This window comes from Chiloscyllium punctatum, chromosome 49, assembly GCF_047496795.1.
Source record: "Chiloscyllium punctatum isolate Juve2018m chromosome 49, sChiPun1.3, whole genome shotgun sequence".
Lineage (NCBI taxonomy): Eukaryota > Metazoa > Chordata > Chondrichthyes > Orectolobiformes > Hemiscylliidae > Chiloscyllium > Chiloscyllium punctatum.
The window spans coordinates 6,271,228-6,288,075 of record NC_092787.1 but is presented as its reverse complement, the minus strand read 5'-3'; the positions used below and the strand labels follow the sequence as shown (position 1 = coordinate 6,288,075).

General features: G+C 38.3%; 1 protein-coding gene across 3 annotated transcripts in view; it reads right to left on the bottom strand.

Annotated features, from left to right (window-relative positions):
- The window catches only part of rabgap1 (RAB GTPase activating protein 1), a 182,049-nt gene that overhangs the window by 21,527 nt on the left and 143,674 nt on the right, over positions 1-16,848 (bottom strand). For all 3 annotated transcript variants that reach the window (XM_072566093.1, XM_072566095.1, XM_072566094.1), the window contains 5 exons: positions 16,673-16,747; positions 15,684-15,809; positions 12,269-12,412; positions 1,719-1,760; positions 896-1,024 (listed from right to left, as the gene is read on the bottom strand). In XM_072566093.1, the coding sequence (XP_072422194.1) occupies positions 896-1,024; positions 1,719-1,760; positions 12,269-12,412; positions 15,684-15,809; positions 16,673-16,747 (516 nt within the window). The remainder of the gene's footprint in view (positions 1-895; positions 1,025-1,718; positions 1,761-12,268; positions 12,413-15,683; positions 15,810-16,672; positions 16,748-16,848) is intronic.

The window sequence follows — 16,848 nt, the reverse complement described above, 5'->3', positions numbered from 1 at the left end:
TTTTTGTAATAAATTAAATCACCATTAGACAAACAAGTTACTTAATTAAAGTAGTAAGTTCTCAGCAGTGGGCACCTATATTTAAAAATGTGTTGTGATTCTAATTAGTGATCAATACATTTATTTTGAAACAAAGTTGCAAGTTATTTGAGTGATGGCTCAGAGGTGCACCAAAGAAAAAACAGATGACAAGTAGATTAAATCCCTAATCTACATTCAATTCAACATTGATTCCAGATTTCCTTTTCCAGCAATGTCAAATGGGGGGGTAAACAAAATATGAGCTAGGTAAAGATCTCATCTGGGAACCTCCACATGGATGCTGAAACCGTACATAAATATTGAGACACATTCTGACAGGCTCCCATATTCAAATGGATCATTGGCACTCAATCTCGACACTCAATTTAACAGTAAGCAAAGATGTCACCACAAATTAGGCTTGACTCAGCAAGATAGCCAAAGGGAAGGTAGGGTGAGATGTGGGGCACATTGAAATAAACGAAAAATCCTTTTCTGATTTGAATGTAACAGTGACCACGTTGCAATTGCAACAGCAGTGAGATAAAAGACCAAAAATCCTCAAATAACGTTAAAGCAATCATAACAAATCCGTAATCTCAAATAAAGCAACTTCAAGAAGAAAATCTACAAAATGCCATGATTTTTAAAAACTTTTTATCTATTTTTATAAAATTTAGACCTGTACTGAATGGTGACTGGTCGTACTCATATCTAGTCCACGCATTTTCCAGAATAATTTAACATTTTATCACACTGCCAAACAGAATTATTTGAAAAAAAACCAAATTAATTTCTAATAAAAACCTTCAAGTCAAGTCCCGACCTATTTTTTGACAGAATACTGGCATTAATGAAATGTTTCCTTGATTACCTTCATACTGCAGGCCAGCTCCATCAGCTTTTTAGCATTTTCTTCTGAGCGATACCTTTTAGGAAGCTGAACACGGAAAAACTTCAGGGCCCCTTCAAAATCTGTTAATAGAAGATCATCTTTTGAAGTCTGCAAAAGAAATTTTAACAGATGTCAGTGCTATCTGAACAAGTCCGCGGAATTGACAACCACCATTCAATAAAATCTTGGCATACAAGGCTTCCTGCTCACTGTTGGAAAAGATCAAGACATTTCCAACCAGTTGCTCAGATCACCACCCTCATACTAATCAGACTCTCCCATTAAATCAGGCCATCCTCACGTGAGCTGAAACACTGAGCATGACTATTCTGAAAGAATACAAAACAGCATTTACTGGGTAATCAGCCCAAATATCAGCCAGTTTGTGCATAAAATAGAAGGAAGCAGTATTTTCAGAATAATACAAGCAAAATAAATTGAATTATTCCAAAGATCTTGCTCATTGGTGAAATCTAAAAACTCTTTCTGAAAAAGTAGATGCATATGAGCGTTCAATGTGCAATTCTGCTCTTGTTCATCGGAGATGCAACTAAGGTATATTTGATTCAACATTATTCAAAAGTTCATCTCAATAATAATGGTATCTTGTATATAGATTGATCCTGATATAATTAATAACAGTTTATATGCAAATTAAACTTTACACATTCACAAATTGTTAATCTTACTTTAGGGCTGCTTTCAATAACCATGCTCCAACTTTTGGTGTAGCTACACAATGACAACTATAAACCTTATTTAAACCACTTTGTGAATATTCAAGAGAAATTATGACACTTACCTTCAGTAAAGCAAGTGCAACATTGAAGATAACACTTATCCCCTTGAAAAAATGTTACAAAAGTTTAGATAAGCTTATGCAAGAAAACATTTAACTTTTTCAATTTAATTTTTTCACACACTAAACAAGCACATCTACACAATTGATTTTTAAAAAAAGTTAACCATCTCTTGTTAACTTATGATTTAATTTTAAATACACAGGATCTCAATTAAACAATGTCAGGTATGTCTTAAGTGCAACCAAACGTCCATTTTTATTTAACAGCCAATGCATTTTTGTTTTGCTGAAAGTTTAAGACTGACAGACTGATGAGAACAAAACAGCACAATGGTTCACTGTTAGGCCAGAGTGGAACTACAGCAATGATTTTGAGAAGGAGGCCTTAAATTCAAGCATTCCCGTTTGCATTGTTTAATTTGCCGATTGGCATATTCAGTGTTACAGACAACACTTGTTAAATTCAAACAGATGTAGAATCATGAGTCTTTAGGTCAGAGTTTCCACTGGATTGCTTGTTCAAAATGGTGAGACATTCCCAGTGTATTAAAATATATTTCTCAAGATCTAAGCTTTTCTGAGAAAATGACTTTTGTTGAATTCATCACCAACACATGATTAACATAGCCAAATGTGTTCAACTATTATTTTGGGGAGCAAAAACATGATTGAAAAACAGTCAATATTATTAAAATAACATTATACTTTTAACAATTTTGGTATTTCAAAACAGACAAAATAAATGACCTCTCATAATTTACTGTTAACTACTTACACACTAGCTGCACCAGTTTTAAAGCAAAATAATGGTGTTTAAATTAGGAACTTGCAAGTTATTTACTTTTAAGATGGTAGGTGATTGTGTGTTAGAAACATAAATTTGCAGTAGGTCATTCAGCCCTTTGAGCTGCTCTGCCATTCCACATGACCTTGGCTAAATGTCCAACTCAGACCCTGTTCTCACTTTCCCCTTAGATTCTTTGAATCCTTTACCCATAAGAATTATACCTAACTCCTCAAAAACATTCCATGTCATGGTCTAAATTGTTTCCTGGCAGAGAATTCCACAGAGTTACTCCTCTCTGGGTGAAGAAACAGCCTAATTTGTATGCGGAGATTGTGACCCCTGGTTCTGGTCTCCACAAACATCATCTCTCTAAGTTTACCTTACTCCTGCTGGATTTTATAGACTTCTGAGAGATTTCTGTCATTCTTCTAAAATGTAGTTACAGTTGGTAAAGTATGGGACACTTTGTACACAAAGTCTCTGATCCAAACACACAAGACATTATTATAATGGTTTAAATCTATATTAATAATTGCATACAACATTGGCCTTAAAGCTGACTTTTTAAAAAAATGAACAAAGTGTCAAGAGAGATAACATTCCGCCAATTTTACTTCTGCCATATCAACTTAACTAATGGGCTAATTATATCTTGAATTTTGCTAACCTACTTGTGAAAATCTGAACCAAAATAAGGTTGAATATACTTTTCTGATCTTTGCTCTCAGTTTATCCTCTTTATAGTTGTAGTAATTCTTATTACTTTAACATCGTTGTTCAGCATTACACCCTAAACTAAACTAATCAGCAATATTCTAAAATCTCAAAAAAAAAGTCTGTTGATTCATCGTCTTCACCACGTTTCCCTACATTGTATTTGTTTTTGTTTGTTCACACAAACTGTCTTGCCATCCTGTTTGTTGACAAAGCAATTGTGAAGTAATAAGACCATAAAACAAAAGTGGAAGCAAGGCCATTCGGCCCATCGAGTCCACTCTACCATATAATCCTGGTTAATGGACATTTCAACTCAATTTACCTGCACTCTCCCCATAGCCCTTAATTCCTTGCGAGATCAAGAATTTATCAATCTCTGCCTTGAAGACATTTAATGTCCCGGCCTCCACTGCGCTCCATGGCAATGAATTCCACAGGCCCACCACTCTCAGGCTGAAGAAATGTCTCCTTATTCCCATGCTAAATTGACCCCCTCTAATTCTAAGGCTGTGCTCAAGGGTCCTATCTCTCCACCTAACGGAAACAATTTCCCAGCATCCACCCTTTCTAAGTCGTCCATTATCTTGTAAGTTTCTATTAGATCTCCCTTCAACCTTCTAAACTCTAATGAATACAATCCCAGGATCTCATCCATTCATCTTATGTTAGGCCTACCATTCCAGGGATCATCCGTGTGAATCTCCGCTGGATATGCTCCAGTGCCAGTATGCCCTGCCTGAGGTGTGGGGCCATTTGGAAACAGTATTCTAAATGGGGCTTAATTAGAGCTTTATGAAGTCTCAGAACCACACCACTGCTTTTATATTCCAACCCTTTTGACATAAGTGACAACATTACATTTGCTTTCATAATCACGGACTCAACCTGTAAGTCAGCCCTTAGAGAATCCTGGGCTAGCACTCCCAGATCCCTTTGTACTTTGGCTTTATGGATTTTCTCACCGTTTAGGAAATAGTCCGTCCCTGTATTCTTTTTTCCAAAGTGCAAGACCTCGCACTTGCTCACATTGACTTTCATCAGCCATTTCCTGGACAACTCTCCTAAACTGTCTAAGTCCTTCTGCAGCCTCCCCACCTCCTCAGAACTACTTGTCTGTTAGCCTAACTTCGTATCATCAGCGAACTTCACCAGAATGCCCCCGGCCCTTCATCCAGATCAGTAATATATAAAGTGAACAGTTGCAGCCCCAACACTAAACCCTGCAGGACACCACTTGTCACCGGCTGCCATTCAGAAAAAGAACCTTTTATCCCAACTCTCTGCCTTCTATCAGACAGCCAATCCTCAATCCATGCAGTAGCTCACCTCAAAACAGTGGGCCCTCACCTTACTCAGCAGCCTCCCGTGAGGCACCTTATCAAAGGCCTTTTGGAAGTTTAGATAGATGACTCCACTGGGTTTCCCTAGTCTAACCTACCTGTTACCTCTTCAAAGAATTTTAACAGGCTTGTCAGGCAGGACCTCCCCTCACTAAATCCATGCTGACTTGTTCTAATCTGACCCTACACTTCCAAGAATTTAGAAATCTCATCCTTAACAATGGATTCTAGAATTTTACCTACAACCGACATTAGACTAATCGGCCTATAATATCCCATCTTTAGTCTTGATCCTTTCTTGAACAAGGGGGGGTTAACAGCGATTTTCCAATCATCTGAGACTTTCCCTGACCGCAGTGATTTTTGAAAGATCACAACCAACACCTCCACTATTCCCCCAGCTACCTCCCTCAGAACTTTAGGATGTAGCCCATTGGGGCCAGGAGATATATCAATTTTTAGACCGTTCTGCTTTTCTAGCACTTTCTCTCTTTTGTAATGGCTACCATACACAAGTCTGCCCCCGACTCTCCTTAATGATTGGAATATCACTCATGTCTTCCACTGTGAAGACTGACACAAAGTATTTATTATCTGCCAGCACTAGCCTTCCAGCATCAAGTTGGTAACTGATTCAAAACGTTCCAGGATATTGAGGAGACTAAATTTGTCAAGACTTTCTTTTCTCCTCCATAAGTTACAGGCCATTTTTAGTTTCAGTCAGAGAAATCTATTAATTCCACTTCCTTTTTTAAAAAACCTGTACATCCAAATGAAGCAACGTTATTTAACAAGACAGCTTGAGCATCTTGGTTTGAGGGGGGGATAGGAAATAATGTTTCTAGTTCTTGATCACTGTCCAGCAATTCCTGTGGACACATGGTCCTTATTTTGCTCAGCTTGATTCCTTTCTGTGGTTAAATAGCTGCTAAAACAGAAAGCTCACAAATGAAACTACGACTTAGGTAACCCAATGAAGGGTTAACAAAGAGTTAGGAGTCTCCAGAGGAGGAAGAATTGAGAAGAAAATTAAGTGCTGAATCCACTTTTTCTACCACCAAAGTACAGCAGATACCTTTAGATTGCTTATAAATGTTACTATTGAACATTGAATTTACATTCTGGATTAGTGGTGCTGGAAGAGCACAGCAATTCAGGCAGCATCCCAGCTGTCCTAGTTGTATGTTTGGTTATTCCTTCTGTTCTACTTTGCAATTCCTCAATTTGAAAATCCTCAATACCCACATTCAAATGTTTGTACTTTTAAATAGCAGAATTGCATTGCTATCTTTTGTCACTGCTCTGGTTACATTGCAGAATTCCAATGAATGCAGTTCGGAGATTTGTCTTTTATGTTCCATATGTCCTGCATATTATTATTTGGGTGGCCTGATCAGGATTAGTTAATGCTCATCAAGATGATTAGAAGGTAGAAACAGCAAATTAGAAAGTAAAAGTTGGAGAATTCAGTCCTAGAACCATCTAAATAATCAAGTGAATTTTAATTTTACAATGCTTTTAACAAACTCAGGATTTTTTTTAAGCATGCACACGGATCAGCACTAACATGAACTTTAAAACTGGTTCGAGGGAAATTGGTATTGACTTTCAAAGCAAACTAATGTCTCAAGGGATCAACAACACCAATAAAATGATAACTATATAATAAAACTTATAACAAAAAAACCCATTCAATACATATATAGATAACAAAGTGTCACCCCATAACATTTACAGTACATACTTCAATGCTCAAACCATTATTCAATAGCAAAGTATCGCACTGACTATGCACATCAATGCTGAAATCCTGGATCCAGCCTCAAATTAAATCTCTTTCTCTTACCCTATCATGGAACTTGGTCCTGCAAAATCGTACTAGAAAAGTCAAGTGAACTTGAAAAAGTACACAATTTAATGATCATCAAGCATAAATGAAAGAGGTAGTTTTCAACAGTAGTACAATCCTTAGGACTAGTTTCCAAAATCATATTTTAGTTACTAGCTGCTCGGATAAATAAACCTTTGCTAAAAATGAATCCATCAACAATGAACCTTCAGCTAAGGAATATCAACCCTGCAATACAATCATTGGAATTCCAGATGCCGAGAAATTTAAACATATTTATAATCCAGAAGAAGCCTTTTTGATAGAAGTTAAAAATGTCAAACAAAATATCACAGTTTAAATAAACCTTGTGATTAAAATGCATGCTGTTTAGTACAGCGATACCGATACAAAAGACCCGTATTTCAGGAACATCTCTGGTCATTCTGAATTGTCCTTAACAGCACCACCATGTGGTTAACATACGTTAAAGTACAATAATTTCATAATTAAATAGCAGCTTGATGAGGAATTATTCTATAGTGTCCCTTACTGCACTCTTTTTTTGCTGTACTTTAGAAAAGAAATACTGCATCTGCATGGTTTCAAAAATAGAGAAACAATCTACTGGCACTTTTCAGTCTTTTCAACATGTGATTGTGCTAACTTCTAAGCCTTTGAACATATCGTGTGTCACAAGAATTAATGGTGGGTTCACTGCTTTTTGTTATTTACATGAATGATTTGGATGTGAACATAGGAGTTATGGTTAGTAAGTTTTGATATAACACCAAAACTAGAGATGTAGTGGACAGCAAAAATTACCTCAGAGCACAACGGAATCTTGATCAGATACGTCACTGAGTTGAGGAGTGGCAAGTGGGGTTTAATTTAGATAAATGTGAGGTGCTGCATTTTAGAAAAACAAATTAGGGCAGGATTTACACACTTAATGGTAGGGCTGTGGGGAGTGTTGCTGAATAGAGATGTTCATAGTTCCTTGAAAGTGGAGTCACAGGTGGACAGGATAGTGAAGGCAGCATTTGGGTATGCTTGCTTTTATTGGTCAGTGCACAGAATACAGGAGTTGGGAGGTCATGTTGGGGCTGTATATGACATTGGTTAAGCCACTTTTGGAAAACCACATTCAGTTCTAGTCTCTCCACTACAGGAAGCATGTTGTGAAACCTGAAAGGGTTCAGGAAAGATTTACAAGGATGTTACCAGGGTTGGAGGGTTTGAGCTACAGGGCTGGGCTATTTTTAGGTGAATAACCAAGGACTTTTCCATTGTGTGTGTGTGTGTGTGCAGGGGGGGGGAGAGAAACAGTCCAGAACTAGAGGGCATAGGTTTGGAGGGGAGAGGTGAAAGATTTAGGAGGGACCGAAGGAGCAACCTTTTCACACAGAGGGTGGTGTGTGCATGAAATGAGCTGTCAGAGGAAGCGGAGAAGGCGGTTACAATTACAACATTTAAAAAGGCATCTGGATGGGTATATGAATCAGAGGTGTTGAGGAGGATATGGGCTAAATGCCGGAGAAAATGGGACTAACTTAATTTAAGATATTTGGTTGGCAAGGACGAGTTGGACTGAAAGGTCTGTTTCCATGCAGTATAGCTCTATGACTCTGTATAAGGTGATTGCTTCACATTGCTCAACAGTTCGGCCATATGATGATCATAGGACGTAAGAGCAAAACCAGAGTATTCAGTCCAGAGTTTGCTTCACCATTCAATTAGATCATGAATGATTTGATAATCTACAACTCCACTTTCCTGCTTTCCTCCTCTCTTACCCACCCCCGATTCCCTTACTGATTAAAAAAACCTATCACGACCTTGAATATACTTAACAAAGCAGCCTTTACAGCCCTGTGGGGTAAAGCGTTCCACAGTTCCCAAGTTTCGTAGAAGGAATTCCTCCTCATCTCTTTCCTACATGGGTGAGATCTTATTCAGATTTTTGCCCTCTGATCTTAGACCCTCCTACAAAGGGAAACCATTTTCCCACATCTAACCTTGTCAAGTCCCTAAGAATCTTGTATTTTCAAACACTGTCTACTCAACCTCTCCTCAGAAGAGGGTCCGTCCATACCTGGGATTATCTTATCAAACCTTCTGTGGATTGTCTCCAAAGTCAGTACATCTTTTCTTTATAGAAGAGCCCCAAACATTGTTCACAATATTCCAGCTGTTATCGGAGTAGTGCCTTGTAGAGTTTCAAAAAGACTACTTCTCCATTCAGTTTAAATGAATAGCCTGAGTTTGTAAACTAGCTTTTCTGATTTTTTTCTCCTAAAGACTCTGCTGTGATTTTCTGCAGTCTTTCACCACTTAAATCTTCATTCAGCTCCCCTGTTTTTTTTGCCAAAGTGTGTAATCTTACATTTGTTCAAATTGTATTCCATCTGCTAAATTGTTGACCACTCACTTAACCTGCCTATATCCTTCTGCAGACTGCATTTTATCTTCACTAAATGCTTTCCCACCTATTTTTGTTCCATTTGTAAACTTGGCTATTGTACATTCATTTTCCTCATCCAAGTCATGAAAATACTAAATAATTGTGGCCCCACCACAGATCCCTGTGATACTGCATTTGTTTGCTATCCTGAAAATGTTCCCCATATCCCAACTGTCTTCTATTAGTTAGCCAATCCTCCATCCATGCTCATGAACTATCTCCAACGTGTGAGGTACCTCATCAACATCTTATGAAAATCCTAATACATCATGTCTCCTGCTTCCCCTTTATCTGTTCTGATTGTCACCTAATCCAAGTCATCTAACGTGGATGCCTTTTAAATGTTTTAATTGTACCAGCCTTCACCATTTCCTGTGGCAACTCATTCCATACATGCACCACCCTCTGTATGAAGTTGCCCTTTCCCCTTAAACCTATGCTCTCTAGTTCTGGATCCCACCTATCTAAGGAAAACAACATTGTCTATTTATACTATCCATGCCCCTCATGATTTTACAAACCTCTATAGGGTCACCATGTAGCCTCCGACACTTCAAGGAAACAGCCCCAGCTTATTCAGTCACTTCCTACAGTTCAAAATCTCCAACCCTGGCTACATCCTTATAAATCTTTTCTGAACCTTTTCAAGAAAGTTTTAGAAGGATATGGGACAACTGCTGCAAATGGGATTAGACTAATTTAGGATATTTGGTCAGCATGGACGAGTTGGACAGAAGGATCTGTCTCCATGCTGTACATCTCTATGACTCTATGTCCTTGCTGTGAAGCACGAATTATTTTCTTAAACATCTGCCAAATATCAACTCTCCTTGTTGCTAAACTCTTTTTCCCAGTCCACTCCAGCTAGATTTCCTTTGTAATGACCCTGATTTAAATTGAGCACAGTTAATTCTGACCCAAGTTCCTTCCTCTCAAATCAAATCCTAGATTACAATGTCAAGCTCTTCCAGTACAGTTACAACAATGTGGAAAATTGCCCAGGTATGTCCTGTACACAAAAAGCAGGACAAATCCAACATGGCCAATTAGCTCCCAATCAATCAGTCTACTCTCTATCATCAGTAGAGTGATGGAAGGGGTCATCAACAGTGCTATCAAGTATCACCCAATTTGGCCACTCAGCCCCTGATCCCGTTAAACTTTGGTTCAAAAATGGACTAAAGAGCCAAATTCCAGATGTGAGGTGAGAGTGACAGCCCTTGACATCAAGGCCACATTTGACAGAGTATGGCATCAAGGAGCCCTGGCAAAACTGGAATCAACGGGTATCGATGGCAAACACTCCACTGCTTAGAGTCATAGCTGGCACAAAGGAAGATGGTTGTGATTGTGGAGGGTCAGTCATCTCAGCTCCAGGATAGCTCTGCAGGAATCCCTCAGGGTAGTGTCCTAGGCCCAACAATCTTCAGCTGATTCATCAATGACCTTCCCTCTGTCATAAGCGGGGACGCTCGCCAATGATTGCACAGTGTTCAGCACTATTTGCCACTCCTCAAACACTGAAGTAGTCCGTGCTCAAATGCAACAAGATCTGGACAATATCCGGGCTTGGACCAAAACGTGGCAAGTAACAATCGCACCACACAAATGCCAGACAATGACCATCACCAATAAGAGACACTCTAATCACCACCCCTTGACATTCAACAGTATTACCATCACTGAATTCCCCACTGTCAACATCCTTGGCATTCTCATTGACCAGAAGCTCAACTAGACTCACCACAAACACAGTGGCTACAAGAGCAGGTCAGAGACTAGGGATACTGTGGTGAGTAACTCTCCTCCTGACACCCCAAAGTCTATCCACCATCTACAAAGGTAGAAGTCAGGAGTGTGATGGAATATTCCCCACTTGCCTGGATGGGTGCAGCTCCAACAACACTCAAGAAGCTTGACACCATCCAGGACAAAGCAACCCGTTTGATTGGCACCACATCTACAAACAGTCAATCCCTCCACCACCAGTGCTCAGTCGCAGCAGTGTATACAATCTACAAGATGCACTGCAGAAATTCACCAAAGATCCTTAGACAGCATCTTCAAAACCCATGACCACTTCCATCTAGAAAGACAAGGGCAGCAGGTACTTGGGAACTCCATCACCTGCAAGTGCCCCTCCAAACCACTCACCACCCTGACTTGGAAATATATTGCCGTTCCTTCAGAGTCATTGGGTCAAAATCCTGGAATTTCCTCCCTACCGGCATTGTGGGCCAACCCACAGCAAGTAGCCTGCAGTGATTCAAGGCGGCAACTCACCATCACCTTCTTAAGGGCATATAGGGATGGGCAATCAATGCTGGCCAGCCAGCGATGCCCAAGTCCCACAAACAAATGAAAAATAATAAATAAAATGGTCACTATTTATGGTTTACCGGCAGAAAAGGTAGAGGGAGCTTTGTCAACATTTTCACAAAAGAAATTTTGGATGTTGACAGAATTTTGGAGATGGTAAGTGGTTTGAAAGTATGTTATTGCTACAATTCTCAACCTGTGCTGCATGCATGTTTCTTAATTATTCTTTGAACAAACATTGTTTTGTGACAACCAAATTTGAATCTTCCTCAAACATGAAAGTAACAACTTCCCTGCTCTATGCAACCTTTCCCTTCCGAGTCAGTACTGGACAGCACTACTTCGTCTACTGTCATTTCCTGTTTTTCTCAAATTAGTTTTTTTTTCTGGTAGTAGCCAATCAGTATCTCCAAAAGAAGAAATTAGTATTTGGTTCAAGAGTAATTATTCTTAATTTCCCTTGCTGTACTTGGGAAGTACGTGACTGATAAGACACATATAGAGGATCTGAACACACCTCCCAGAAGTTACAAAGATTGACTGCCTATTTGAACTACCATTTAAGGCCAGAATTAGTCACCGTATGGGGAGAATCACCTGTAGCTACTTCAGTGCCATTCAATCACATGACACAAATGGGGTACTTGCACTAACTGAGCTGTCACACTAAATCAGTCTCAATTATCTAGGTGGTCACAGTGAGATCCTAATGTGTGCGTTTAAAAACCCAGTGCAGACATGAAAGGAGGAGAAAGTGAGGACTGCAGATGCTGAGATTACAGTCAAGAGTGTGGCGCTGGAAAAGCGCATCAGGTCAGGCAGCATGCGAAGAGCAGGCAAACCGATGTTTCGGGCATAAGCCCTTCAACAGGAATCCTGCTCCTCGGATATTGCCAGGCAAGGAAGGAAGGAAAAGGATAAAAGCTGGAAATTAAAATGAAACCAAAAATGAAAGAAGAAGCAAAACCCTTATTAATATTCTTGTGTAAACTTAATATTCATCCCCTTTAAGATTTTTACAATTTTATTTATCATTGTTAAATTAAATTTGATATTTTATGGATACAATTATTTTCCCTATAAAAATACACTCACCTCACAGAGCAGCAGATCAATAATGTGAAAGACCATGTAGAGTGGGAACTTAGCAGTGAACAAAGTCAGAAACCATTGAGAAGCATACATATGTGCTTCAAGACTGATGTTTAAGAAGTGGTTGTACAAATCTGGGATGTACTCCTGAAAGTAAAAACAACATTTATTAGAAGCAGAATAGAAGTTCTTGCCCTCAGATACTGCACAGCCATTCTTGAAGTAAAGGTACACTCATTTCACCAACTCAATTAAATAAAAGAATACAGTCAATTCTTTTACAATGCACTGGTTGTATTCTTATGCAACCTTGTGTTATAGAAAAATCATGCTTTAGAAACAGTGCTTAAAGTGCTACCGATGTGAGCGCGTTACAGCCAACACATTTTAAAAGTTCGCGCTTTAGAAACCGTGTCACCAATTCATCAATTGTTTGCAATGAATTCGCATCAACAAAAGACGTGTTGTAGGAGAACGACCTGCACTGAAATTACTGTATTTTGATGGCCCTTCCTAGCTATAATACAAGTAGCTTATTTTTAGTACAAGTCACTTGACAGTAAAGTGGTCACAGATGCATATTAATAAAAACAATGTACCAACAACTTCAGGGTGCCTCCCCCCCTCAGGAGGTTTCTACAACAAAATGCAGCATTTTTGCAATGTAATAAATCTAAGAAAATACAATAGCCAATTTATTCACAGCAATATTCTACAAACAGCAACAGGGCAAAAACTAAGTTATTTGATTTTAGTGTACAAGATAAGAAGCATAGCACATTACAGTAATAAAAGTAAATGCCAAATTATGATGGAAAAATAATAAATTGCAGAATTTTAAACTAATAACAGGAAATTAAATTAGGAAGTGATCACAAAAACTAATCAAAACAAAATTCTGTCAAAATTTGTCAAGTTGAAGTAAGGGGTAGATTGAAGATCCTCAGAATCATAAGAGACAATACGCAGGAACCACTCAAGTTTCTAAAGAAATACCTAGTTATCAGTTGTCAACTTGAGAATTGGTAAGAGTTTTCATCTCTATTTAAAAATATGAGCAGAACTAGAATTCAGATTTGCTTTTTCAATTTTGTATGAATTCCTGGAAACTGTTTTTTGATTAAGGTTGAGTTATAGAATGAGTCATTTTGTAGTCAAATACCTCCAATTTCAAATACACAATAGATCCATTACGCTGGGCCTATTATGTGCTTAGCCTTGGCATGACCACTCCTGCTGAGTGGTGTATTGGCATGAGAACCAAAAGTCTATTACATTATTATGCAATTGAAACGTATTAAAAACAGTGAAGAGTCTAGGCAGTTGAGTCAAAAACCAAATGGAACTGATTCTGCTTTGTTTTGATGATGATACTGGATTCAGAATAACATGTATTATAAAAATTTGACATTTAGGCAATGAAAATTCAAGGTGATCACCTTATTCACCAACATTTTAGCATTAGTATCTTAGAGTCATAGAGTCAGAGATGTACAGCATGGAAACAAACCCTTCGGCCCAACCCGTCCATGCCGACCAGATATCCCAACCCAATCTAGTCCCACCTGCCAGCACACGGCCCATATCCCTCCAAACCCTTCCTATTCATATACCCATCCAAATGCCTTTTAAATGTTGCAATTGTACCAGCCTCCACCACATCATCTGGCAGCTCATTCCATACACATACCACCCTCTGCGTGAAAAAGTTACCCCTTAGGTCTCTTTTATATCTTTCCCCTCTCACCCTAAACCTATGCCCTCTAGCTCTGGACTCCCCAGGGAAAAGACTTTGTCTATTTATCCTATCCATGCCCCTCATCATTTTGTAAACCTCTATAAGGTCACCCCTCAGCCTCCAACGCTCCAGGGAAAACAGCCCCAGCCTGTTCAGCCTCTCCCTATAGCTCAAATCCTCCAAACCTGGCAACATCCTTGTAAATCATTTCTCAAGTTTCACAACATCTTTCCGATAGGAAGGAGACCAGAACTGCACACAATATTCCAACAGTGGCCTAGCCAATGTCCTGTACAGCCGCAACATGACCTCCCAACTCCTGTACTCAATACTCTGACCAATAAAGGAAAGCATACCAAATGCCTTCTTCACTATCCTATCTATCCACTTTCAAGGAGCTATGAACCTGCACTCCAAGGTCTCTTTGTTCAGCAACACTCCCTAGGACCTTACCATTTAGTGTATAAGTCATGCTAAGATTTGCTTTCCCAAAATGCAGCACCTCGCATTTATCTGAATTAAACTCCATCTGCCACCTCTCAGCCCACTGGCCCATCTGGTCCAAATCCTGTTGTAATCTGAGGTAACCCTCTTCGCTGTCCACTACACCTCCAATTTTGGTGTCATCTGCAAACTTACTAACTGTACCTCTTATGCTCGCATCCAAATCATTTATGTAAATGATTAAATCTTGAAATTATGCACTTAACATCAAGGAATGCCAAAAATGAATGGCACTCACATATATAGAATTCTAAAAAGTGTTTCTTTTAGCATTGACACTACACCAAAATCTCGAGTTTTTAAAAAATATAGTGGACCACTGGGTTACTTCGTGATGCTCCCTATTGACAAAGTTCATATACCTATTCAGATTTACAGATCTGCTTTTCCAGAAAGAAAAACTTGCTTTGCAGTTATTTTGGTGTCACTTAAAACTTCTTCTCAAAGAGGTAGGTCTGTTGTAACTTTTTAGATCAAAACACAATACTCTGTTTAAATAACCAGATCAAATCTATTCATGTAGTGAATAAAATAAACTATTTGTATGGAAAATTTTTCACGGCAGTAGAACAGTGACTGGAAATTTGGGTTTCTGGAAAATATGAGATAGAAATAGATATGTGAAATTGACAACAATGTTACTTAATCTACTAATGACACTTGCATAACATTCTAAGATTCATCCTTTGTTAAGTAACACTACAAATTCAGGTTCCAAGGAAGCAATAAGCAGAAAAATAATCCATTTGCACGACATGTGAAATCCAATAATTACTGTATGACAATGCTAAGCAAATAAAAGCATTAGTGACTGGCTTGATTTCCATGGGTGAAGCTAGGTACAGAAATCATTAACGTTACATCTTATGCTAATTAGCTATAGTTTCAGCAAACACTTCAGTTTCAAGCTCAAAATGACTGCTCTCAAACATAATTGTGGCGTGGGTTTTGCTCAGTTTTCATTGCCCCAATGCTACATTTACCAACTTTGACTCTGAAAAGATTCAATCAGTTTTAATGAACTTATTCCCATGTTGTTCTGAATCTACTTTGTAAAAATGCCACACTAAAACAAAAGCTACACTGATCAGGGTTCTCCCAACCAGTCCGACTGAATATCGTAGTATGAACTGTACCTCAACCCATAACTACTGTTTAGGTTTTTTTTGTAATTACCTGCATCAGTCTTTCTAGCTGATAGAATTTGCAATGCAAGTCTTCAAAATTTTGTTTAAAAAGTTCCCTGAGTCCATAGTCAAACATAATTTTGACCAGAACACTAAATGCTTGCTCTTCAGGCATCTGAAAAGATATAAATGAAAACTTAAATCATTAAAAAGTTACTCATAAGTAGTTTCTTTGGTAGAATACTTTGCACAGCTCAAAAATGCAAAAGTAAGCATAATATACATCAATAATCCGATTCCACTTGGATGCTTTTTATTCGACATACAAGAAAGTAAGATGGGTGGTGCGTTGACCAGAAAGAATTTCTGCAGAAATGGTCAAGTTATCCAAGTAGTATTTGAAATGTAATACAAGGAAGATGCTTCTAAATCACCTTCTTAAAACAGTATAGCTAGAAAATCCTTTTTGAAAACAGATTTTTGGAAACAGGCATTTCTATAAATTTTAAAACTGCAGATTTAACAGCTGATTTTTCAGTCGTGCATCTTTTGCTGCACAGTTGTCCAAAAAGGCCTTCTGGTTAAGAATGAGATGTCTATGGAAATTTACTTCAATGTGGTAACATGTAAAACTTGAACATTTTAAAGTGATCACACAGCAATGTTATGCATAAACCTTAAGCTGTTTAATGCACCAGATTATTAACAAACTGCTGTAAACGGTCACTGATAAATGCTGCCAGATGTACTAAATTTCTCCAGCAATTCCTGTTACTGTTATTAACAAACTTGAACTGCTTTAAAGTGTCATCCTAACATCGTTCCAACTTCCTTTTAAAACAGAATTGCACAAGGAATGCAAAGTTTTATAAAAATAACTTATAACAAACATTTAGTGACCTTAATAAATTTAACTGAATTGAAAAACCTGCATGCAGTACAAAATATTTCCGTAAGATGGCACTTCGCACAATCATTTCAAGCCATTATAGATAACAGTTTCAAGTATAATATGTCTTCTCAAAATAATGCACTCACATGCAAAAGTAGTACTGCAGCAAGAAAGGACTGGCCTTGACAGTAACCAATCTCTTCATCATAAACAGAATAGGCCTGAAAAAAAATTCAACTCGAAAGTCCTTTAACACTTAATGGTACAAAATCTATACAAAATTAATCTTCAACAGTCATCTACCAGCACAGAAATTAAGTAT